Raw genomic sequence first — 24,312 nt, 5'->3', positions numbered from 1 at the left:
ACACCCGCCCCGCCCCGAGCCTCCGACGCCCCCTTCCTGGAGCCCGCGCGCCCTGGGCCACCCTCGAGGGCCAGGAGCGGCGCCCAGGCGGCCCTGCAGGTAAAGGCAGGGAGGTTGGCTTGGCTGCCAGGTCTCGGGGGGCTCCGAGGGCAGGACCTAGCCCAGGCTTCCCCTAAGATTGTCTCGGACAGCTGGGCCGGCGCCTCCTCGGACTCGGGATGGGGACGGGATGGGGACTCGGGTCAGGAGTTTGGCTGTAGGATAGGGGAGCCCATCCGGTTCCCTGTACCCCGTCCTCCCCCACGCCCCGGCCTCCTCCCCACTCCGCAGCCAGAGCTGCCCAGGCAGAATCCCAGATAAAGCCCCTTCCTCCTTCCCTCTCCCCAAAGCGGGGCTCTATCACCAGACAGCCCCTGGCGGACTCCCAGACAATGTGGCTCTGAGCATGTCACTTCGCCTCTGGGAGTGTCCGTTCCCACCTGTGAAATGGGAATGACAAAGCTTGCTTGGCAGGGCGGTGGAGGAGAGAGGAGGGGGCGAGGAGCGTTGGAACCCCCTCAAGCCTTGGGCAGGGAAGCCGTTCAGCTCTCTCCCTCCCCCTCCCTCCCTCTCTCTGCCCCGGCTGGTTTGCTGGCCACCTTCCAGCTTCTCCATTTTTCTGCTTCTGCCCCCACAGTCTGTCCTATTCCAGGTGTCTTGGCAGCATCCCCCCCACTCCCCCTTCCCCCAACAAATGGAGACTGAGGTTCTGCGACATGTCCCTGCCAGAGGCTCAGCACCTTCCCCCAGCTCAGGATTGAGACTAGCAGGGCTGTCTGCAGCCGGGTGAGGGGGCCGTTGTCTGGCCCAGAGGGACTGGGGGCAGAGGGCCCCAGAACAGCCTCCTCCATGTGTCTGCTCCTGGGGCTGGAGACACAGTAGCCCCAAGGAGTCTCCGGGGAGATGAAATACTGTTCAGCCAGAGGAGCCCAGGAATTACCTGCTGGGGAAAGGAAAGCCATCCGAGTCTGCTTGTGCGTTTCTGTGTGTGAGCAGGTCAGTGTGTACAGTTGTGGGAGTAAGGAGGACAGTGAGTATCTGCCAGTATGTTCTTAATGTGCATGTCAGTAAGTGTGTGAGACCCTCATTGTGTGTGAGAACATGCTAGTTCTCCACACAGAAATGCCACTGACCTCCCTCAGGGGACCCTGGCAACCCACACATTCTTCCTCCTGCCTGCATTAGTGCCTCTTGCTAAGGCCTGTGCCCTTGTCTGGTGGCAGGTGTCCATGCCCTCCTCAGAGTACCCTTAGCACAGGTAGCCTCCCGGGAGCTGTTGTGAGCATTTGAAAGGTCTGGGAGCTGTGGGGCTGAGATAGGGAGGGGCAGGAAGCCTCGGGTCCCTCTCTGGGGACTGACCCCCAGTGCCCTGAACAGATAGGGGCCTCAGGGAGCTCATTCTAGAGCCCAGGGGAGGAGGTGTAGGTCTGAGGAGACACCATGGGGTGTTGGTCTCTGTCAGGGCATAGATGCCCCCAGTGGCCTCCTGCTGGGCTGGTGAACACCGACAGATCCTTGGACACACAATCACCCCAAAACGATAATGAGGACACACCATAGACATACTCACACAGTCACACACAGATACACTCCCTCCCAGTTACAGTAACACACAATACCATATGTGAACATGCTCTACTGAAACATACACCACCACAGATGCTGGAACAATGACAGGTAGGGCACATGCACACATGCGAACCTGCCCAAACTCTTACAGACAGACACATGGTAGGTCCCACATGGCCCAGCCATACTCAGACAGGACAACACGCACTCACATTCACACTCACACTCGGACACGTTCACTAGGGTCTCTCTCTCCGGTTTCACTTTGTCCACCACAGTGAAAATGAATGTTTCCACTCTGGCTCAGAGAGAAGAGAAAGAAAAAAATGGAAGTGAATGTGTCTGCTAGCAAGAGGGAGGGGAAAGATATTGAACAGGGCTGTCAGCCCGAGCTTCCCCCACTAACACCCCTGCCCTGGGCCTGAGCTAGACCAGAGCTTGGCAGAGCTCCAGCTTTCCTGCCCCGCTGACCCCCACTCCAGACCCCCCAGTGGCAGGCATGGGGCTCCCCTTGTAGAAAAGTGAGGCCTCAGATGAACTGATCTCATCTATGGGCCGAGACACTTGCAGATTTGGGGTGGAAGAACCAGAAAGGAACAGCAACCTCTCATGCGGGGTACAGCTGTGTTTCAGGGTGTCGGCTGAGTTACGTCATGCAGGCCAAAGTGTGTGGGGGTGGGTAGCCAGGGAGGCAGCATTTGGCTAGGGCTTTCAAGGAGAACCAGACTTCGACAGGTGCAGGTGGTGGAAAGTGGGGGGGCATTCCAGCCCGAGGGAACAGCATGTGCAAAGATGTGGAGGTGGGACGGTGCAGAGTTCTCTCAGGAGACAGTGGGTTGTTGTTGGCTTATGCAGTGGCAGACTGAGTGGGAAGGACTGACAGCTACTCTGAGGTCTGATTTCTAAGGGCTTTGTCCAGAGAAAGGGTGTGAGCTGCAGAGTGGTGCAATCTGGCTGTCACCCTGGTTTCTCTGGGGTCAAGGACAAAGAGGGATCTTATAGGCAAGGAGACTACTGAGGGGGTCAGGCAGAGTGTGAGGAGAGAGGTGCTGGGGGCTGAGGCGGGTAGTTGCCATGGGGATGAGAGGATGAAATAGATGGAGAGGAGTAAGAGGCAAGACTGGACAGGCCTTGACTGATTGGTTGGGGAGTGAGGCGAGTGCAGGCCAGGAGCTTTGTACTAGGATGCTGTGGCCTGTCCCCAGAGGAGGCAGTGGAGGGGAGCGCTGGATTTGGGCTCCAGGGTCTGGTATGCTGAGATGGTTGGGCCTGGGCGTCGAATGTGGCCCTGAGTTGGAGGGGAAGTGTCTGTGAAGCCTGGGGTGTGTAAAGAAGCCCAAAGGGGTATGTGAGGCTACATTTGTACACACCAGTGCCCAGACATCAGCCAGGGAGGTCATATTCCCAGACAGAGATTTCCAGATGGTGGGGTGTAGGTGGCAGGTCTTGAGTGAAGGCATTGCATGCAGTGAGGGAAAGAGTGGACCTTGGGAGTCAGACAGGCCTGGGTTACTTTCCATGTGACCCTGGGTAAGGGACTTCCCATCTCTGGGCCTCCATTTGCCCATCTATCAAATGAGAATGCTAATACTTGTCTCCAGGGTTGTTTGCCTGCAGAGAGGTGAGGCATTGTCCCAGGTCACACACGTGATCATGGTGCAGCAGCTAGAACTTTCACCCAGACTTCTGATCCGCGGCTGTTACAGCTCTCTGATTAAATCCTGGGAAGGGACTCGGAGGACCTGGCCCTGCTTCCATTCAGATTTTTGGAAAGTTTTGAATTGGGAGGCGACTGTCCCCATGCAACCTGGACGGGCTGAGATTCCTGGCTCTTAGAGGGTAGGAGGAGCGGGTGGCAGAGGGTCATGGGGAGAGCCTCATGGGGAGAGCCTCATGGGGAGAGCCATGCCAGCATTGTGGGCTCATATCATGGATGATCTTGTGGGGACTCAGAGGGGACCTTGCCTGAGGTCACAGAGGCCAGTGGCAGGACTGAGACCTGAGGCCAGGACCCTGGGCTCAGGGGTCCCTTCCTTCTAGAGGCTTCTCCCACTAGTAGGGCCCATCGGGGACCTGGGGCGCAGGGAACCTTGTCACCAGAAGTTCTCTAATTTCAGTTCTTCTTTCTGTCTCCTTGGGGGAGGGGAACAATAAGAGTTTATTGGGCATCTATTTTATGCCGGGTCCTATGTTAGTAAATCTCATTTAGTCCTTGTAACAATGTTGTAAGGCAGGAAGTGGTGGCCCATTTAACAGAGAGGGAAGTGGAGGCTCTGAGAGGCCGGTAACCTGGCCAAGTGTCACATTGCTAAGGGCCAAGCTGGGATTCACGCATAGCTCATGTTATTCCCACTGATCCCCCTGGGGCACTGCCCTCTCCAGGGCTTGGTTTGTTGGCAAAAGGAATGGAAACCTAACTGTCAAGCACAGAGTGCCAGGTATTTTCATAACATAAGGTACTTTTGGGTGGGGGCGAGGAAAATGGGAGAATAATGGGCCTGAGAAGGTCAAACCCAGAGAGAGCCCAGAACACTGAGGGCTGGGATGGGTTTTCCACTAAGAAAGCGCTGTGGTCTCCATGGGCCCTGTGAGGGAGGGCAGCCTCTGGGAGGAAGGGGTCCTGGTCTCTGGTCTCAGGTCTGCCATTGGCTGCTGTGTGACCTCAGGTAATTCTCCTCTGGGCCTCCACAGTCCCATCTGTGAGACGGGCCAGCAATGCCATCCTGGCTCTCCTTGGAGCCTATATTGAGAAGCCACGTAGGCGGAGGGGTCATTTCTCTTCTGAAAGGTGCCAGGAGGCCAACTCTTCGGTGTCTACCCCCATCCAACATCCACAGCCCTCGCTACCCAGAACTTTTCTGTTTTACCTCCTTCCCTCCCACTGTGGCGGCTGCTGGCTGCCATGCAGCTCTGCGTGGGCCCTCCAGGCCACGCTCCCTCTGACAGGCGACCGTGGCTCAGCTCGTGGCAAACATTCTTTTCATAGTTGCTGGAGCACAGCAAATCCGGCTGCTTAGCCAGGAATGCAGAGTCCCCTCCTGCAGAGCAGCATGGGCTTGGGTGGGAGGCCCCTGGGGGTCAGGCAGGAGGGGCTGAGGGGGTGTGGAGGACCCCCATCCCCACTCCCAGACACACTGTGCCCCAGCGTCTGGGAGCTGTGAGGCTGTCCTTGTCATCTGCGGACTCAGCTTTGGTCTAAACTCTGGGGCCATCCACCACTGGCTAGTTGGGAGAACTTGGGCAAGTGACTTTTCTCTGAGCCTCAGTTTCTTTACTTATAAAACAGAGTTTATAATCTAACCTCACAGGGCGTTTGGGAGATGTCATGGTAATGATGATTATAATAACATAATAATAGTGAACATCTATTAAACGTTCCTCTATGCCAAGCACTGCTTGAAGTCTGCTACATGAAATTAACTCGTTTAATCCTCACAAATGCTCTATGAAGTAGGAATTGTTCTCATTTTACTGACGAAGCTGAGCCATAAATGAATGAGGTCATGTGCTAGTAAGGGGTAGGGCTGGGAGAACACATGTAGCTGGGTTCTTAACCCATCATGATATTTAAGCAAGACTCAGCCCAGGTCCTGCTTGTGGTAGGAGGCTCAGAAAGTGGTGGAGACTTCTCTCGTGAGCCCATCTCTGGGAGAGGCTATTTGCCGCATGGCCATTAGCACCTCATTTTGGAGAGCCGGGGTGAGGAAGCGGGCCTGGGCCCTGGCCAGGCTCCTTGGGAGCCCTGCAGCTCTTAGAAACTGGTTGGGGCTGGGGGTGTGTAATGTCCCACCCACATCTGGCCTGAGATTTAGCTGGCAGCAGGCTCTGTGCAAGGCGGAGATGTCGCCAAGGGAGGAGCTCAAGGAGGAGGTGAGGAAAGGCAGCTGGGGGTGGAGGTTAAGAACAGAGTCCCATTGAAGTTGGCTCAGGCACTGCCCTGGCACACCCACCCACCCCAGCTCTCTATTTTGTGGGACTGAAGGAGCCTTGGTAACTGGAGTGGACCCTTGCGGCCCTTGATGAGAGCTGCCCACTCTGTTCCTAGCCTTGCCGGTCCATGTTACCATCTGGGTTGAGGCGGTACAGATGGGGCTGGAGGAGAAGCAGGGAGAAGGACCTATAGCTAAGGTCTCCAGGAAATCCAAGTGCACAGGGTTTGGCCATTTTGGGGGGCTTGGCAAGCGCCAAGGTTCAGATCTGGCCCCTGTGCTTCCTAGTCCTGTAATCTTGGAGAATGGACGTCACTTCTCTGGTCCTCGGTGCTCCCCGCTCAGAAAAACAGGATAGCAATTCCTGCCTTACAGGGAATTTGTTTGATAAAATAATGCCTGGAGCAGGCCTAGTGCTATGTCTGGTGCATTAAGTGTACTTGGACTTTAGAGACTGTTATTATTAAGGAGGAGAATGAGGAGCCAACTTTAGGTTGGACCCGGGGCCTCTCATCCTGACATTCAGGGCATTTCTCAGGCTGACCCCAGCCAGCCCTCCTCATCTCAGATCATTTGTATACTGGAGAGCCAAAGCTTTGGAGCCAACAGCCTAAGTTCAAAATCAGGCTCTATCCCTCATGAGCTGTGTGACCTTGAGCCAGTTACTTAACCTCTCAGTTCCTTGGGTTCTCCAGTTGTGAAAAAGGGGAGACGAAGTACCTGCTTCACTGGATTGTTGTGAGGATTAAATGAGATGATCCATGAGAAGAGCTCAGAATAGTGCCTGGCACATAGGAGATGCACAATAAATGTTATCTATGTTTAGTTAGTTAGTTTTTATGTTTATTTTTATTTCCACACCTCCATACACTGACACATGCTGTTCCCTCGGCCTGGACTGATTGCCTCTCTCCATCACCACCCAGTCAAATCCATGGTCATCCTTCAAAACCCAGATCCAACATAAGTCATTTCTCCTCTCCAGGCCTCATGATGGGTTGGGGGTTGGGGCCAGAGAAGCTGGGGTTGAGCTGGGCAGTGAGGACCTCCCACCCAGGCTCCATAAGCTAAGCTGGGCCCTCAGAGAGTAGCCTCTTGACCCACCTCTGGGGTCATGGTATTCAGAGTGGTGGGGCTCAGCTGAGTTGGAGAGAAGGCCTAGGAGCCGCTGGCTTGGGGAACTGGCTGCTTGTTCAGTGAGAGACAAGGCTGGGATGTCAGAGTTTCCATGGGAGTGAGCAGAAGCAAGAGAGCAGCTAGGGGAGAGAGTGACGCAGCTGGTAGGCCTGCCTGCCAGGTGGGCTGGCTGGGTGACCCCTCCCCATCTACCCAAAAGTCACGCCGGGCCCTGGACTACAGCCCCAGCTCCCCTGTGGACAGCTGTGTGACCTCGATTGAGTCTTGCAACAGCCTGGCATCATGGTTGATTGAGGCAGAAACGGGAACCTGGTCATTGAAGGCTCTGATCACATCACCTCCCCCACTCAGCAACCTTCCATAGCTCCTCATTGCCTTCTAGAGAGATGCAAACATGGCATTCCAGGCTCCTCACTAGGTCGCCCCAGCTTTCTCAGCTTCTGCTTGTCCTCTCAACCCCACAGCACTTCTGGATCTTCCCTGCATCTGCCGAGAGGCTTTCTACTGCCAGCAATTTCTTTTCTTACTTTGTCTGCCTTTTAGACTCCTACTCACCCTTCAGGATCCAGCTCCAACGCCCCTTCCTACATGAAACCTTCTGGGAAGACTCAAGGGGGAGGCAGTGTTCCCTGCTGTGTGCTCCCAGAGCCCAGAGATCTTAGCCAGCTGTGTGGTGGCCACTTGTCTGATGCCTCCAGCTAATTCAGGGCAGAGCATGGGGCTGGGCCATTTCGTGTCCCAAGGCCCAGCCTAGGGTCCCTGTCCACAGTAGGAGCTTTCCTAGGCAGGAACCCTAGCCTATAGTGGGGGCCACCCCAGTCCAGGGCCTGAAATATATAGTAGGGACTTCTCTAGCATAAACCCTGGTGCACAGAAGGGGCTTCCTCTGCGTGGGCCCCAGGACAGGAGGAACTACATCGACTCAGGGCCAGGCACCCTGTGGACATGGCTAAATGTGTGTGAAATGAATGAAGGGAGTCACATCCTGGCTTCTTGAGAAGAGGGACTGAGGTTGGGGCCAGGAGAGACTCTTGGTAAGAAGCCTGTGGCAGGCACTGGGGGGGCTGTGAGTTAGTGCAGGAGGCTTCCCGGCGCCTGGCATCTTTCTCACTGTTTCTCTCTTTCATCCCCAGGTATTGCTTCTGCTGGGACCTACAGAGGCCCCTCCAACCTGAAAGGTAAGCTAGATTGGGGGCATGGTTCTCTGACATCCCGAGCTGGATGAGCCCATCGCTGGCCGCTATCTAACCTTGCTCCCTCCCACCGCAGCGGAAGCCCCTCCCAGCCCAGGATGTCCAGCAGGCAGAGGCTCTTGCAGGTGACCTCAGCTCCCTGCAGCCTGAGCTTTAAAATCCCGGCCCAACTCGGAAGCAGCTTTTTCTCATTTGTGAACTATTTGCCCTGGCTCCTTGGCGTGAGCCCGTGTTTGCTTGGCCTGCCCGGGTGCAGTGGCCTGGCTGTGCTCCTGCCGGGCCCCCTCCCTGCCCGGCCCAGCCCCTCCTGCCGCCCCGCTGCTGCCGCCGCCGTGCGCGGGGAAGCCACGAAGGCCCAGGAATCTTGGCAGGCGTGGGTAGGCAGCGGGCGGCGGGTGGCGCTCCGGAAAAGACTGCAAATGTGAACCAGAAGGCGAGGAATTGGCAGCGAGGAGGCCCTGCCTGGCCTGGCCTGGCCTGGGGCTTGGGGGTGGCTGGGTTTGTGGGGACCCTTCAATGTCCAGTGCTGGTCAGAAGCTCGGGGCCCTTGCTGGGAAGTGAGAGTGAATGTACCAGCTGAGGCCTGAGCCCCAGGTGGGGAAGGGCCGGTCCCCTGGCCACCTGCCTGAGGGTACATTGTTACTCTGGGTCCTGCCCACTGCTGGGCCTCTTCTGGGTCTGGGGCACCTACTGTGTGCCTCAGCCTGGCTATTCCTACCTCCCTGGACATTTAGTTGCCCCAAGATGCTCCTCCCTCAGGGAGTAGTGGAGTGTCTAGTCTCAGAGATGGGCAGAGACTGGGGGCCTGGGAGGTAGATCTAGTTGTCTGCGGGAAGGGAGGTTCGGCCTCAGCTGCCTCCAGCCCAGAGCTGAGAAGGACTCTGGGATATCCACAAAGAAAAAGGGACCCTGTGGGCTTGGCTGGACGTGGAAGATGGGTGGTCAGAGGCCTGCAGCCAGAGCACCGGGCTGCAGACTGTACCTAGAACTTCCTGTGTGCCAAGCTCCAGTTGGAGATGAGGTGGAGCTGGGGGGAAAGATGCCTAAGAGGAGGCAGGGAAGGCTACTTGAAGGAAGAGGCATTTGAGCTGAGTTTTCAATGAAGAATAACATATTTGGAGGAGAGAGAGAAAAGGCAATGTGGGCAGAGGAGATCATCAGGTGAAGCCGGCAGGCGGGTACAGGGAGACATTGAGAAGCTTGGGGCATCTGGATATCAGGAGGCTGGGGCTCAGAAGCGCAGTGGGCTCTTCTCACTCTCTAAACAGGGGCGTTTTCCCCAAAGGTGAGTCCATGGCCCTTATCCAGGCTGCAGCAACCCTGTCAGTGAAGCCCTATTTTTATCTCCAGCCTGTGTCTTTCTCAGACCTATAAGTCCTCTGCCTCTTGAAAACACCCTCAGAAGCACCCTCCCCTCCAATATTCCTTGCCCTGATGTTTACTCTGCTCTCAGTTTGAAAATTCCACCATCACCTTCCCCTCAGGGGCTACTTCCAATGCTGCTTTCCAAATCGAGGTTCCTCTGGGTCTGGGAGTCCACCCTGCAAGGGTGAAAATGTTGAGAATCTTGGTGGAGCTGCAGCCTGGTGGGGTAGACACAACGGGCAGGGGCAGCACTCCTGCCCTGCCATCTGCCGGGACGATGACACCGTCCCTAGGTAGCCCTGTCCCAGCCGCCACCCCCTCACCCTCAACTCTCAGATTCCAGGCAGCTCTTTGGCTTTGGAGCAATCCTCACACTTGCACTTTTAAATTTGAGGGGGTCAGTCTCATATTGATCCCGCGGGACAGAGAGCTCACATTGGACCCCACAAGTCCCTGCACAGACTCTGTGGGGGCTGCTCAGCGATCGTCCAGGGAGGTTGGACACAGACCTAAAGTTAGTGTGAGTGTCAAGGCCATAAACGCTTCCAGAAGGTCCCGTCGAGTGACCAATAGCCAGAGATTTACAGAGCCTGGAACTCAGACAGGGATTTAAATATAAGGATATAGGAGAGGACAGATAAAGACGAAGAGGGTCACAGAGATGGACAAATGGGATGGTGACACAGCGAGGGAAGATACGCCAAGAGGTGCCTGAGATACACGAGACCTGGATTTAGTGGCACAGAGATATGAAGGGACACAGATGGGCATGGCACACACCCACACGGCTCGTGCATGGAGCTGGTCCCCAGCCTCCCCCTTACATAACTTAGACAGTGTGCTTTCCTAGTTGTGATCTCAGAGCTGCGAGGGGCTTGCCATCAATCTCTCCACCCCCTCTCTCTACCTCCCGCCCCCTAATTGCTTCACATCCTACTGAGTCTAAAGTATGCCTCTTCCTCTAGGAAACTACATAAGAATAACATGGAATTTATCATGTTGGCATTAGGGAGCCACGAGAATCCAGAGCAAGGGAAGGCCATGGGCAGAGCGGTGCCGAAGTGTGGTCCGTAGATAGGCAGCAGTAGCATCACCTGGGAACTTGTTAGAGATGCAGATGTTGGGCCCTATCCCACACCTACTGACTCGGGATCCCTGGAGGGGCTTAAGAAACTGTGTTTTTAAACACTGCCTGATACACACTAAAGTTTGAGAAGCACCGTTGTGGTATTTATAGGATGTATTGAGGAAAACAGAAAAGCTGTGAGTGAGGGATGAGAGAGAGTCTATTATGATAATCCAGGTGAGGATTTAGCAATTTAATTTAATAAACCTTTATTAAATGGCTGGGATATGCCAGGCTCTGGGCTGTGTCTCGTAAGGTCTGTATAAGGGCAGAGATTATGCAGAAGGAGCGAAGGAACAGAAGTGAGAGGGGTAGAGGAGACTGAGTCCCTAAGATTGGACTGGGCTTTTGAGGGTAAAGGAACAGGGCTGTCATGTACAGTTGTTCATGTTGGCTACTGTACAAGGGCACCCAGGAAAGGCAATGAGTAGGGCCTGAGTTGGCTGGAAGGAGGGGTTGGCTTTTCTAATTGTGCTAAGGCATTACATAGGCTAAAGAGATTCCTTACTGCCTCATAAGGAAGGAAGAGTCAGAAGTGATGTCCAGGTTTCTGGCCTGGGCATCTGGGAGTGGCGGAGGGAAGCAAGTAACGAAGGAGAGAGTAATGACATCGGTTGGGTGAGCCAGGAGAAATGCTCGGCTCATCATTGAACACAAGAGTCTGGGGCTCAGGAGAGAGGCTATAGCTGGAGACAGATGTGGGAGTCCTTGGTGAGGGGATTGGTGAAACCTGGAAACTGCAGGAGAAACATCCAGAGACGAGGCCTGAGCCAGCTCCTTAGGGCAAGCCTGGATCTGCAGAGTGGACAGGAAGAGGGAGCAGAGGAATCTGAGGAGGGACCTTTCCAGGAAAGAGAAGAGCAGGGTCCCAGGGCGAATTCAGTGCTGGAGACAAGGTAGCATGGGGATGAGAGGGTGGGGAGTGCATAGCGACTGCGGGTGAGGGGCAAAGACAGTTCTTTCAAGAAGCTTGGCTGACAAGGGCTGGAGGGAGATGAGGGCGGCTGGTGGGGGAGAGTTAGGCCTGTGTGGACATGGGATGGAGAAACTGGGGAGTGGGTAGGTTGGGGGGCAGCATCCATGGACAGACAGAGGCCCTTGAGGAAGAGGTGTGGAGGGCCTGGGCATGGAGTAGGAGGCAGGACCCCCTTCATCCGAGACTCAGGAGAGGAGGGTGGGAAAGGGCTCTCTAGTTTCCACAAGCTGGGAGAGAGGTAGGTTGGGGGAGGGGGGCTCAGGAATCCTGGAGAAGACTGGAGCTGCCCGGCTGGCCGGTTGGGGTGGACGTCACGCCTAGTGGGTGAGGAGGGCAGCTCCTCTGCTCCGCTCCAAGATCCATACCTCCATCCTAGTTCTGACCCCATCCGTGTGACCCTTGGTCAGTTTCATCTCAGGAGCAGTCAGAGAAAAGGCCTAGAAGGCCAGAAAATTAACTTTAGGTAATTTTCACAAGGTCCTGGCCTTTGGCAGCTGGTTGCCTAAGTTTTTTAAGGGTCAGAGATGTTGCTTTGCAGCAGGAAGAACTGAGGTTAGATTGAAGGGACAACTTCCTGGCTATCAGGGTAGCAAGACAGGGCAGCACGCCTGGGGTGCCGATGGTTCAGATCATCTCAGATGAGGACACTGAGGTTCAGAGAGGTTAATTCACTTGCCCAAGATCACCTAGCTGGTAAGTAGCTGTGCTGGAAGGGGAGTCCAGGGGCTGCTGGGACCTAGGAAAGCCTTAAGGGCCCCCAGGCTGCACCCCTGGTAGGGAGAAATGTGCAAGAAATGCTGCTCACCTGTTGAGGTGGCTTAGACGGGGCTGGAGAGAGACAGAGACAGAGAGAAATGAGTCGGGGAGGAAGAAGAGAGCGAGGCCGGGGGAGTGGGGAGACAGGAGGCACCGGGGGAGCAAGCGGGGCAGCCGATCCGCAGAAATGTCTCCACAACAGGAAGCGTCTCTTAACATACCTGTGGTTTGGCCAGGCCCCGGGGCTGCCTGAGCCCTCCCACCGCTCCCTCGCTGCAGCCACCCCGTCTGGGGTGGGGGGCTTGGACTGCCCGGGGCTATGATCCATGCACCCTCCCGGGAGGGAGGCTGCCAGGGCTGCACTAGCCACATCTCTCCATGGTTCTGTGGGAGCCCCCTCCCTTAGGACCCCCTTTTTATCTGGACCTCTGATAGCTCATCTGTGAAATGGGATGGGGAGTGGGCAGGCTGTTAAGTTCCGTAGGATAACCTGAGTCCCCTCTGTCGGTCACTCCTGGGACACAGGACCCTTTGAGAGAGGGGGCTGGTGGGGAGGGGTCACTGTTAGCTGATGCCCTTTCCCCTCCCACAGCCAAGTGGGTGTGGGGTTCTGCATTCGTGCCACGTCTTCCTGCCAGGGCCCATACCCCCCACCCTCCCTTGGTCTGAAAGACCCCCAGAGTACTACCCGCTCCTAGCCAGCCTCCTCGGCCGCCCCAGGGAGGGCCAGCCTGCCACAAAACGCTGACTTGGACAAAATGCTGTTTTATGGGGATTTGTAGAAAAGGGGGGAAATCCCCGTTAAGGACTTGCAGCTGTCCAAACACCGCGTCCACCCTGCTGCCGCCACTGCTCAATCCTCTGAATCAGCGTCTCCTCGTGCACCCCACCTTGTGCCCCTGCCAGCCCAGCCCCTTCCCAGCTTCCCTGGGTCCTGCCTTTCTTGTTAAGAAGTCACCAGAGAGGGTGATGGCTTGCCCAAGGTCACACAGCAGAGCTGCGCTTGAGCTTCAGAGCCCTCCCTTGACTCCTGACACCTCTCGGGGAGAACAGGAGTAAGGGAATGAATCCTTCCCTGTGTACCTGGCTTCCCTGGGCAGGCTGTTCTTAGCTGAAGGTCTTTGACTGAGGCCACGTGAATATCTCTGCCTCTTCCCCTCTGCCTGGGGAGAGCGTTCCCAGGGCGGTGTGACACAGATCTGCGCTAACTCTGAAGAAAGGACTGAATGAGTGACTGACATGATCTTTAAATCCGACGGTGAATTGAGCTCATCAAACATTTATTGAGAATTATTGTTTGCCAGCCAAGTCCCGTGCTGGGCACGGAGTTGGGGGAATGTGGTGGGTAGAGAGAATAGAAGAGCCAACAAGAAGAATAAGAGCTGAGATGGGGACCTGCAGCTGTCAGCGGAGCCCAGGAGACATCCAATAGGCTTCCCTGATGTCCAGGAATACGTAAGAGGTAGGCGGCGGAGATGCAGTAGAGGGAATGGAGTGTGCAGAGGCCAGAGAGCCTCAGGGAGCCCAGGTGTGTGGGGGAGGGGTGACAGTGAGAAGGAGGTGGGGGGCTCAGAGGCTCCCAGGCACCCTTGGCTCTGATGGTGGCTGGGGTCGGGGAGAAGTCTGCCCCACCTGGGCTGCTGCGTTGTATCATCCAGGGCATTATTTATCTTTGTAGCCCCAGGAACAGGCTCAGCACACCCCTTTTCTTGGCCGTGTACTCACATCCACCTGCAACCCTCACCCATACTGGCACATGCCAGCCTCTCACCTCTAAGAGATGGAGTAATCTTTCCCCCTCAAACCCACAGGTGGCTTGGAGCTGCAACAGAGAGATCTTTCTCAGTCTGCTTCCCTCTGTCTGGCTTTTGCTCTCTGGCTGTTCTCTCTCCCTGCCTCCCCCATGGCAGGATGTCACAGTGGTTAAGAGCTCAGTGGTTAACAGCCTTCTGTTCAAATCCTGGCTCCCGCTGTAGCCAGTGGGCCCATCACTGTATTTGTCTGAGCCTCAGGCTCCTCATCTACAGAAAGAGGAATCACAACAGCTCCTCCCTTCCAGAGACCTGCTGGGAATTAAATCATAGACTGAACATAAAGCACCTAGGCGGGTGCCTGATGGGAGGTCTGTGTGCTCAGCAAATGTGAGCTATCATTCTGCCGTAGACACTCCTCACTCCAGAGGAAGCTCCTGCTCTGGGGCCTCGCTGCAGGTCTGTCCCACCTCAGCGGAGAGGACACAGTGCCCAAGGTGCTGGGAAAGGGCAAGTTCAGGGAGCCACAGGGTGTGGGGTAGGGATGCTCCTTGGAGACCTACATTGCCAAGGAGGAATGAAAGGTGGTGAGCTAGCCGGGAGGCCCTGCCCTGGCTCCTGACTAGACTTGGGGCTCTTCCTTTGGTGCCCTGCCTTCCTGTGCCCCTCCACAGTCCTCCCAGCTGAGTCTGAGGCTGCCTGTCCCCTCTATCACCCCCCACCACTAGTGAGGCCTTGTCTCAGGTCCCCAGAGCTAGGGCTGTCCTGAGTCCTCCTGTGGTGGTGCCACGACCTTGGCCTCTGGCCTACTCGGGCCAGAATGGCTCGCTCCCCTCCCTCTGTTTCCTGCTACATGCTCTACCTGCCTCCACCTGCTCCCCTACCCTCCTGCCACTCATCAGGCAGAGTATTCTGGTCCTGTGCATGTGTGAGCACTGCTCCCCACTACCCCATCAGGTGGCTGGTGCAGGAGGGCCCTTTTTCTGTTCATGAGAGGTGGGGTGGTATGGTGGTAAGGGCGGGGGCTCAAGGATCAGACAGCCTCGGTTTAGGTTCTGACTGCACTTAGTTTCCTCATCTCTAAAACAAGGCTAACACGCTTCACGAGGCTGAGTATGTGTGTGGGATGTAAAACCTTAGGGCAGTGTCTGGCCAGAGCCTCCATCAGCAGGACCAGAGGTCCGGGCCTGTCAGGCGCAGCCTCAGGAGTTCTGGCATCAGTCATGTGACAGAGCAGGGGCCCCGTGCTGAGGCTCTGGATGAGGCCTCGGTTCTCACACTTCCCAGTCATGTGTCCTGGGCAAGATCTTTACAGTCCAAGCTTCCGTTTCAACATCTATAAAATGAGGACATAAGTGCATAAGCCTCAGAGGGTCATTGAGAGAATTCCATGAAGTGAAGCCTGCTGGGCCCTGAGCTCAGGCCTGGCGCGTGGGGAGCCCCATGAGTGGTAGGCTGAGGCTCAGGGAGACTGAGTGACTTGCCCAAGGTTATAGACCAGGCTGATGGCAGAGCTGGAATTTGAACCCCGGAGCTGGTTTGGCAGCTTCACCAACCTTCTCCGGAACCCTCCAGTCATTCCTACAAAGCTCCACATGACACTGAGTTTAGGGGAACATTGAGCTGCAGCTCCGGACTCAGTCCCGCATCAGGGAGGGCTGTGCTCCCCACATGCTTCCCTGGTGTGCACAACCCTCCCCCAAACCCCTCTGGAGACCAGGCACAGGTGCTGAGGGGCCCTGGGGTGGGGGTTAGGGGAGCCCAAAGCAGAAATCCGAGGGAAAGTGGGGCTTTCCTTGGGTATGTAAAATTCAGATATTAGTGGCTGTCCGCTGTGAGGCAGACACAATATCTCTAATCATCACAGCAGCCCTGAGAAGCCCAGTTTTCAAAAAATAACATGATTTACCTATTAAATAATAAAATATGATTTGCATATTAAACAGTTGTTTACAATTCAATATTTTTTTCATGTATTCATAGACTCGTGCAACCATCACAATAAATTTTAGAACATTTTATCACCATAAAATGTTACTCCCCACTTCCCCCGCCCCCCTAGCCCTAGGCAACCACAAATCTACTTTCCATCTCTACAGATTTACTTATTCTGAATACTTCATATAAACAGAATTATATAATTTTATAACTGGCTTATTCACTTATATGCATAATGTTTTGAAGATTCATCTGTATTGTAGCATTTTTCAATACTTCATTTCTTTTAATTGCTGCATAATATTCCATTATATGGATATACCATACTTCACCCCTTCATTAGTTGATGCTCCTCTGTGTTATTTCTACTTTACGGCTGCTATGAACATTCGTGTACACCCTTTTGTGTGGACATATTATCCCACTTTATAGACAAGGAAACAGATTCACAAAGTGGAAACCTCTTGCCCAAGCTCCCCCAGCTGGGGAGTGGAGGACTCAGGCTGGCTGTTTCAGCAAAAAGCCTGTGCTTCTCCCCACCCAGGCCTTGTTCTTGGAGGTGAACTAAATGCTGTAACCAGACTAGGTCAGAAAGAAAAGAAGGGAGGAGTTAACTTTATGGAGGAAGGGGCGACAGCTTCCTCGAGACTTGAAGGATGAGTAAGAGAGGAGAGGAACATTGTAGGTGGAGAACCAGTAGATGCAAAGTCCCAGAAGTGTGAGGCTACCTGGAGTCTGGGAGCCAGCCATAAGGAGTTCTTTGTTATTGGGGCAGAGGTCTGAGGGACGGGAGAGGCAGAGTAAAGCCTGGTAGGTGACAGGGTTGGAGACACAGGTACAGATTAAATTTAAAAGGACTTGATATCCTACTTTTTTTTAGGAAACTAAGCCTTCAATATACATTTTTAATTAAGTATCTATCAATGAGATAGCATTTAGAACTATTTTTAGCCAATGAGTTATGTTTTCAAGTGACTCTTGATGCCACATTGCATCATCCATAAAATATTGTCATTTTCATTTCAGTTATTGTAGCCCAGGAAAATAGATATTTCCAAGATCATTTCTGAGTTTTTCACTTAAAAGACACTTATGCTTTGGTATGTGTGTGTCTCTGTAATAGGGGTGATATTGATATATGCGCTGCTACCTATTTTAAGAATAAGTCCACTTCATGTTGTCATGAGGCCATGGTCTACCACTCTCCAGCCCACTGCATTGATTCAGTGGTGGAGGGTACTTCCATGTTCTATTTGTAGATGTCTTTGATGGCTTCAGTAGGATGTGGCTCTGTTCAGGTCCTTCCAGGCTTTTTGTTTCGGATTTTTAGTAGGGTGCAGTTGATGTGGTAGAGTCGATTTCTTTTGAACACAGGAAGGTTTATAAAAATTTATTCATAAATCTCTTATTTTGAGGAGCTCTTTTAGGAAGACTACTGTTGAAATAAAACATTATTTTCCCCCTCAAAAAGAAAATGTTAAAAAATTATGTATATATAGTATGAAAAAAATTGGCATTTAAAAAAAATATAAAGACTATGAAAAACTTTGAAAAAAAATTTATTTTCCCAGACATGAAAGCTTTGTGTATCGATTAAGGTGATTCTGAAAGTTTACATTTTAAATGCTAGAAGGTTATATTATTGCTAATTGTATTCAATAGGAAATCATGGTTTATCAATAAAAATTAAAATTCTCATCTTTAAAAACAAAAGCCTTGAGTGCCATGCTAGGCACATGGACTTGATCCTGAAGGCAGTGGGGAGCCTCAGAAGGGCACCTACGTAATGCAAAGTCAGACATATCTAAGGCACATCCCAGTTCTGCTTCCAAAAGATCTTTGCTTTATTTTTGTCACCTGGAAAATGGGATGATGAGAATTTTACCTTGTTAAAGTGCTAGGGAAATTCAGCGAGTTTTCATCTCTGGAGAGCTTAGCCCAATGCCTCGCACAGCAAATGGTAGTGGGTGTCATCAAAGAGTGTTGAGCAGAGGCCGCCAAGGGCTCTGGAAGGGTGTCTGACTGCAGAGTGACTGGTCTGGGGGAAGCCTGTTGTCCAGGGGAGAAGGCCGCGAGACGGCAGTGGGGATGGATAGCCAGGGCAGGGTTGGGAGAGGTTCTTCAGACTCTAAGACTTTGGGAATTGCTTGTGAATAATATCTAACTTCTGATCTCTTTGTGAGTTCCTGGGCCTGGTGCCAAACCACTCAGGGGCTGGCTTGATGGCCCCTCTCGGTTCCTCCCTGCAGCACGCCTGTGGACGCCATGCGGGGGGCTCTGACGCCCCTGTCTGTGCCATCACCTCTGCTGCTGCTATTGCTGCTGCTGCTGCTGGGGTGCGGGCCGCGGGCAGCCACCGGCGGCGGGGCTGTTGGGGCAGCGGGCTACGCGCCGGTGAAGTACGTGCAGCCCATGCACAAAGGACCCGTGGGCCCGCCGTTCCGCGAGGGCAAGGGCCAGTACCTGGGTGAGCACCTCCCCGCCCCCAGTGCCTCGGACGGCTCCCGACCCCCAGCTCCCTGCCTTTCCACCCCCAGCTCCCTGCTTCCCCACCTTCACCAGCTCCTCACAGGCCCCTCGGTCACGGTCACAGCCCCGCAATCCCACAAAAGATTTTCCCATCTCCGCTTTATTCCTGATGCGGGTCCAGGGCCTCCCACCCCAGTAGGGCCCGGAAGCAGGTACGGCAGTCTGGCAGAGGGGGGTCTTTAGTGGGGGGGGGCAGGGTGGGAAGGTCTGTGGGGAAGTTGGGTGGGGATGGCAGCAGGTCTGTTCCAATTGGCTTACAGAGGGCTTCGGGCGCCACCTGGCGGACATTCAACCCCAGGTCATGAAGGAATGAGAGGCACCCCAAGCTGTTGGGGAAGGCCCAGCCTGGGTAGGTTGAATGATAGGAGCCCTGGGTGGGGACACCACGAAGCTCCCAAGATTGCCACTGAAGAACCCTAAACTCCATCTTCCATAAGAGCTGGGAGAGGGGAGAGCGGGGTTGTGGACTTCATGAACAGATATAGAGCCTTGTCTTCTCAGGATCCATCCATGCTGGTGTGCGGGAGTGGGTAGATGGGTCCTTTGTCCCCACTGTCCAAGCTCTGACTGCCCCTTCTCTTTCTCTTTCTCTCAGAAATGCCTCTACCGCTGCTACCAATGGATCTGAAAGGAGAGCCTGGTCCCCCTGGGAAACCTGGGCCTCGGGGACCCCCTGGCCCTCCTGGCTTCCCAGGAAAACCAGGCACTGGAAAACCAGGGCTACATGGGCAGCCTGGCCCCGCCGGCCCCCCTGGCTTCTCCCGGATAGGCAAGGCTGGTCCCCCAGGGCTCCCAGGCAAGATTGGACCACCAGGGCAGCCGGGGATTCGGGGAGAGCCAGGGATACGAGGGGACCAGGGCCTCCGGGGCCCTCCAGGACCCCCTGGCCTCCCTGGGCCCTCAGGCATTGCTGTCCCTGGGAAACCAGGCCCCCAGGGGGTACCAGGGCCCCCAGGATTTGGGGGGGAGCCGGGGCCCCAGGGTGAGCCTGGGCCCCCGGGTGATCGAGGCCTCAAGGGGGACAATGGGGTGGGCCAGCCAGGGCTTCCTGGAGCTCCTGGGCAAGGCGGTGCCCCCGGACCTCCTGGCCTCCCTGGTCCAGCTGGCTTGGGCAAACCGGGTTTGGATGGGCTTCCTGGGGCCCCTGGAGATAAGGGTGAATCTGGGCCTCCTGGGGTACCAGGTCCCAGGGGGGAGCCAGGGGCATTGGGCCCAAAAGGGCCCCCTGGGGTAGATGGTGTGGGGATACCAGGATCAGCAGGGGTACCAGGGCCACAGGGCCCAGCAGGGGCCAAAGGAGAACCAGGGACCCGGGGTCCCCCTGGCCTGATAGGCCCCACCGGCTACGGGATGCCAGGACTGCCAGGACCCAAGGGAGACAAGGGCCCAGCTGGGGTCCCGGGGCTCTTGGGGGACAGGGGTGAGCCAGGTGAGGATGGAGAGCCAGGGGAGCAGGGCCCACAGGGCCTTGGGGGCCCCCCTGGACTTCCTGGGTCTGCAGGGCTCCCTGGTAGACGTGGGCCCCCTGGACTTAAGGGGGAGGTAGGGCCTGGAGGACCCCCAGGAGCGCCTGGCATTCGGGGTGACCAGGGACCAAGTGGCCTGGCTGGGAAAACTGGGCTCCCAGGAGAGAGGGGCCTTCCCGGGGCCCATGGACCCCCTGGACCGACTGGGCCCAAGGGTGAGCAAGGTTTCACGGGCCGCCCTGGGGGACCAGGGGTGGCAGGAGCCCTGGGACAGAAGGGTGACTTGGGGCTCCCTGGGCAGCCTGGCCTGAGGGGCCCCTCAGGAATCCCGGGACTCCAGGGCCCAGCCGGCCCTATTGGGCCCCAGGGTCTTCCAGGCCTGAAAGGTGAACCAGGTCTGCCAGGGCCCCCTGGAGAGGGGAAAGTGGGGGAACCTGGTGTGGCTGGGCCTACAGGGCCCCCTGGGGTCCCTGGTTCCCCAGGACTCACGGGCCCTCCTGGGCCTCCGGGGCCACCTGGCCCCCCTGGTGCCCCAGGGGCCTTCGATGAGACTGGCATTGCTGGCCTGCACCTGCCCAATGGTGGTGTGGAGGGCGCTGTGCTGGGCAAGGGCGGAAAGCCACAGTTTGGGCTGGGCGAGCTGTCAGCCCATGCCACACCTGCCTTCACTGCCGTGCTCACCTCACCCTTTCCTGCCTCGGGCATGCCTGTTAAATTTGATCGGACTCTCTACAATGGCCACAGCGGCTACAACCCTGCCACCGGCATCTTCACCTGCCCTGTGGGCGGGGTCTACTACTTTGCTTACCATGTGCATGTCAAGGGCACCAATGTGTGGGTGGCCTTGTATAAGAACAACGTGCCAGCCACCTACACTTACGACGAGTACAAGAAGGGCTACCTGGACCAGGCGTCTGGCGGAGCCGTGCTCCAGCTGCGGCCCAACGACCAGGTCTGGGTGCAGATGCCCTCGGACCAGGCCAATGGCCTCTACTCCACTGAGTACATCCACTCCTCCTTTTCAGGGTTCTTGCTCTGCCCCACATAACCCACGGGGCCCTGCTGCCCTGGCCTCTTCCTCTTTAGTGGTAGAGAGACCTTCTCAGTTACGAAGAACCTGCATTTAAAGAAAAAACCAAAGGCTGAACAGAGGCGGGAACAGAGGCGTCCGTGGCCTTGGCCTTGGCCCGAGGAGACTGACTTGGTTTCTTCCTCCATGCAGGCTGAGGTTGTTTCTGGAAGAGGCTGGCCTGAGTTCTTCCCCACCAAGTGTCTGTGCAGTGTCGGGGTTGCACCCCTATTCCTGCCCTGCCTGGCCTGCAGGCAGGGCTCCAGGACACTCAGCCCAGCTGTCGGAGACCCCTACCCTCTTGTGAGTCCTGGGCTCTGCTGGGTGGTGAAAGATGCTGCTTCTCTGTTAGAGCTGAGAAGGGACTGGGTTCCCCATCTACCACCCCCCCCGGGGGGGTGGGGGGACATATTCTTAAGCCCTGTCCTTCCTGCTGGCCCTGAGATGGCACCTGCTCAAGGAATGGGACATAGCCTCCCTTGGATCTTGGCTGGGGCTCTTCCAGCTCCCCTGGGACCCAGCATATGATGGTGGGTCCCCTGAAGAGTTTGTTTCTCTCCAGGGGAAAGGGAGAGGAGGGGGACCATCGAGGTGGCCAGCATGGACACCCTGCCAAGACTGTAAACCCAGGGGCAATGCTGTGGCATCAGGCCTGTCCACGGCGGGTACAAGTGTGTGGCCCCTCCTGCAAGCTCCTGGGAAGGGCTAATCCCCTTTCACAGCTCTTGCCACAGCCATGGGGAATGGTGGTTTGTGAGGGGTCAGGGCATGGAGCTGGGGTGTCTTCACAGGCATCTCCATCTCCCAGGCTGCCCTACCAGCTCTGACTCTGTTTAGCATGAGGGCAGCAGCCCAGGCCCCCCCTGGGGAGGGGCACAGGTAGGCATGAGACAGGTAGGCATGAGACAGGGTCAACTATCAGTAAACAGTATTTCTCCCTTTCTCTCATGTGGGGGGAGGGCTGATTTTCTCATACAAAATTGTAAGGGATCCTTGTCACCCCAACCCAAATATCCCCAAGGTAGAGCCTCTCATTTGGCCCCGAGAACAAGGTGCTCACAAGCTCGGGGATGAAGGTTCTGCCTGCTTTTCCTTATTAAGGACCACATGGTGGGTATGTGTGTCTACTAGAGGGGTTAATCTGGGGAGCTTCCTCTCTGGTTCCAATTTCCTGTTTTAAGCAGGATTAGGGCCCAGGAGGCTGAGGCTCTGAGAAAAAGGATGCCAACAGGCCCCTCTGCAATGAGTTGGCCATGAATGTTTCTGCCATTTTCCCTAATCAGAGTTCTGCTGTAGGAAACAGGCAGGATCCCCCTCCCATCCCCTCAGCCCCTGGTTCAAGCCGAATGGATAAAGCTGAGATTAACGTTGGGGTAGGGATGGACACTCTTACCCATGTAAGGACAGCCACTCTAGCAGTGGCCTGGGGCCTCTCCTTTAGCCCTCCCCAAGCCAGCCCACTTTCTTGAATCAGTGCGAGCCTGCATTAGTCAACTTGACCTGGTTGCGCTGTTCCGATTCTGGCCCCGCTAGACCGTCCATATTGAAATGGAGGGTGACTGCTGACTTCTGACTCGCTAAGCTGTGGTTCCCTCAGGCCCCTTGCCTGTCTTCCTCCCCACCAACTTCTCCCAACAAAGCAGGCCACTTGACTGCTCATTTTAACTTTCAAAAGGAGAAATGAAAACCCAGTCTGCCCAAGCGACACTTAAATAGGTTTTGGCCTGGGTTCATGGTGGATTTCTTACGCCCCTACAACCATGAGAGCTAAGGAATCTCGAACCATACTTGGTGAGCCCTTTGCTCAGCCTCCTTTCTGGGTCAAAGCCACCACTGACCATCTGACCTGTTAGGGAGAGGTTCTAATGGGTGGAAATTCATCAGCTCCCAATGGTTACCCAGGGGACCAAGGAAGGTATGGGGGAACCCCAAAAAACTGTTTCACAGAACTGAGCTTCTGATAAATGTCACTCCTGAAGCCTTTGGGAGGGGTTGTTGGTGCTTCTGAAATGTTTGTGGGATTTTAGTTCCAGTTGTCCACTTAACTAGCTTTGATAAACAATGTCAGGTTTTAACAATGAAAACTACATTACCTTGTGCATTTTTATATTCCAATTCCTTTTTTTAAAGATTAAGGTTTAAATGTTTTCCATTAGTCATTCCATTTCTAACCTGGTTAAGCAGCTTAGTTTTCTACATAGCTATTATGTGCCCTGTGTCACAGAAGATTAGGGAAAAATGCACTTGGGAATCAAAGAAAATGGGACTTTTGAAAAGAAAAACAATTGTATTGACTGTACTGACACAGCCTCAATAAAACCTGTTGTGTAAAACAGCACAGTGCTGAGAATGGCATTCATGCAGAGGGGTCTCAAGCCTTTGGATTTCATAAGGCGTCCAGGGAGCTTGCTGAGGCTCTTGCTCTGTGCCGTCTCTCAAGGAGCATGTGTCCCTCCCCAGCTGCCCGGCCATGGGTTCTGTCACCACTGCATAGGAAACTGTGCTCCTAAGCTGCCAAAGCTCTGCACCAAGTAAATGCCATGAGGCCTTTTAAGAAAGCAGTTAGGCAGTGGCTGGAGCTGGGGGAAGACGGATCAACCTTCCCTGAAACATTCCTGCAAGCTCTCAGGGGTAGTGGAGCATGACAGCTGGCTCAGGCTCCCAAGGTCCAAGTTTCAACATCTGATACAAATTATGAATGAAATTACGAATCTTTGCTCCTGTGGGTGGGGCTAGTGCCAGGCCCAGTGATGAAGGCAGGGACCACAGAGCTGCCCTGGGCAGAAAGTACCTGCCTCGCAGCTTGCCATGCTCTGCAGCTAGGGATCTGTCTCTGGCTCTGGGTATCAGATGACACACTGGAGACCAATCCATGCCCTGCAAAGTCTTGTGGTTTGCCCCGCCTGGCAGAACCCTACATTGGCTGAAAGCAGATCTGCCAAGCAGTCCTAAAACCTCATGTTAGCTGCAGAGCTGGGTGTGCTTCTCTCTCCAATTGGGCTGGAAGGATGCTCAGAATATCCCTGATGTTTGATGGGAGGTGTCTCTTCCCTTTCATTGAATTGGAGTGTGCAGAACTTCCTAGCAGGACGAGGCCTTTGACTGGGACCAAGATGCAGAATGAGGCACAGCCTTCAGTCCACCCAGGGCATGTGGGGTGATGTGCCTTCACCACCCAAAGGTCAGCAGTGATAGAAGGTGCACTCTGCATCCTTCTAAAGGGTTCCTGTTTCTGGCCTGGCTAGGCTTGGGCGCTACTTGGGGAACAATCTATGAAGAAGTCAGGTTCTGAGAGAAAGAAACCTGGCTGTTCCTGCCCCTGCCTCTCCTGAGTGATCTCACAGGAAAAGGCACCAAACCATGCTTGATCTGCCCTTCCTGGCTAAACAATGCAGCTAGCTGGAAGAACTGGAGGAATCCGCCTTGACAGCCCAGCAGCTCGTCACCTTGGGATGCTAGCCCCTAGGAG

The 24,312-nt window shown here is 55.0% G+C and overlaps 1 protein-coding gene across 2 annotated transcripts; it reads left to right on the top strand.

The window, feature by feature from the left end:
* Positions 1-41: 41 nt before the first annotated feature.
* COL8A2 (collagen type VIII alpha 2 chain) lies at positions 42-24,286 on the top strand. Of its 2 annotated transcripts, XM_011357979.2 has the most exons (4): positions 42-99; positions 7,808-7,852; positions 18,029-18,246; positions 18,904-24,286. In XM_011357979.2, the coding sequence occupies exons 3-4, from the start codon at positions 18,045-18,047 to the stop codon at positions 20,820-20,822; spliced, it is 2,121 nt and encodes a 706-aa protein (XP_011356281.1). In that variant the 5' UTR covers positions 42-99; positions 7,808-7,852; positions 18,029-18,044; the 3' UTR covers positions 20,823-24,286. The 2 variants fall into 2 exon arrangements, with proteins under 2 accessions (XP_011356281.1, XP_023385139.1); XM_023529371.1 differs by lacking the exons at positions 42-99; positions 7,808-7,852; positions 18,029-18,246 and adding an exon at positions 18,368-18,460.
* Positions 24,287-24,312: the final 26 nt, after the last annotated feature.

Source organism: Pteropus vampyrus, unplaced genomic scaffold (assembly GCF_000151845.1).
Source record: "Pteropus vampyrus isolate Shadow unplaced genomic scaffold, Pvam_2.0 Scaffold36, whole genome shotgun sequence".
Taxonomy (NCBI): domain Eukaryota; kingdom Metazoa; phylum Chordata; class Mammalia; order Chiroptera; family Pteropodidae; genus Pteropus; species Pteropus vampyrus.
The sequence above is the reverse complement of the archived record's forward strand: the minus strand, read 5'-3'. Positions and strand labels throughout refer to the sequence as shown.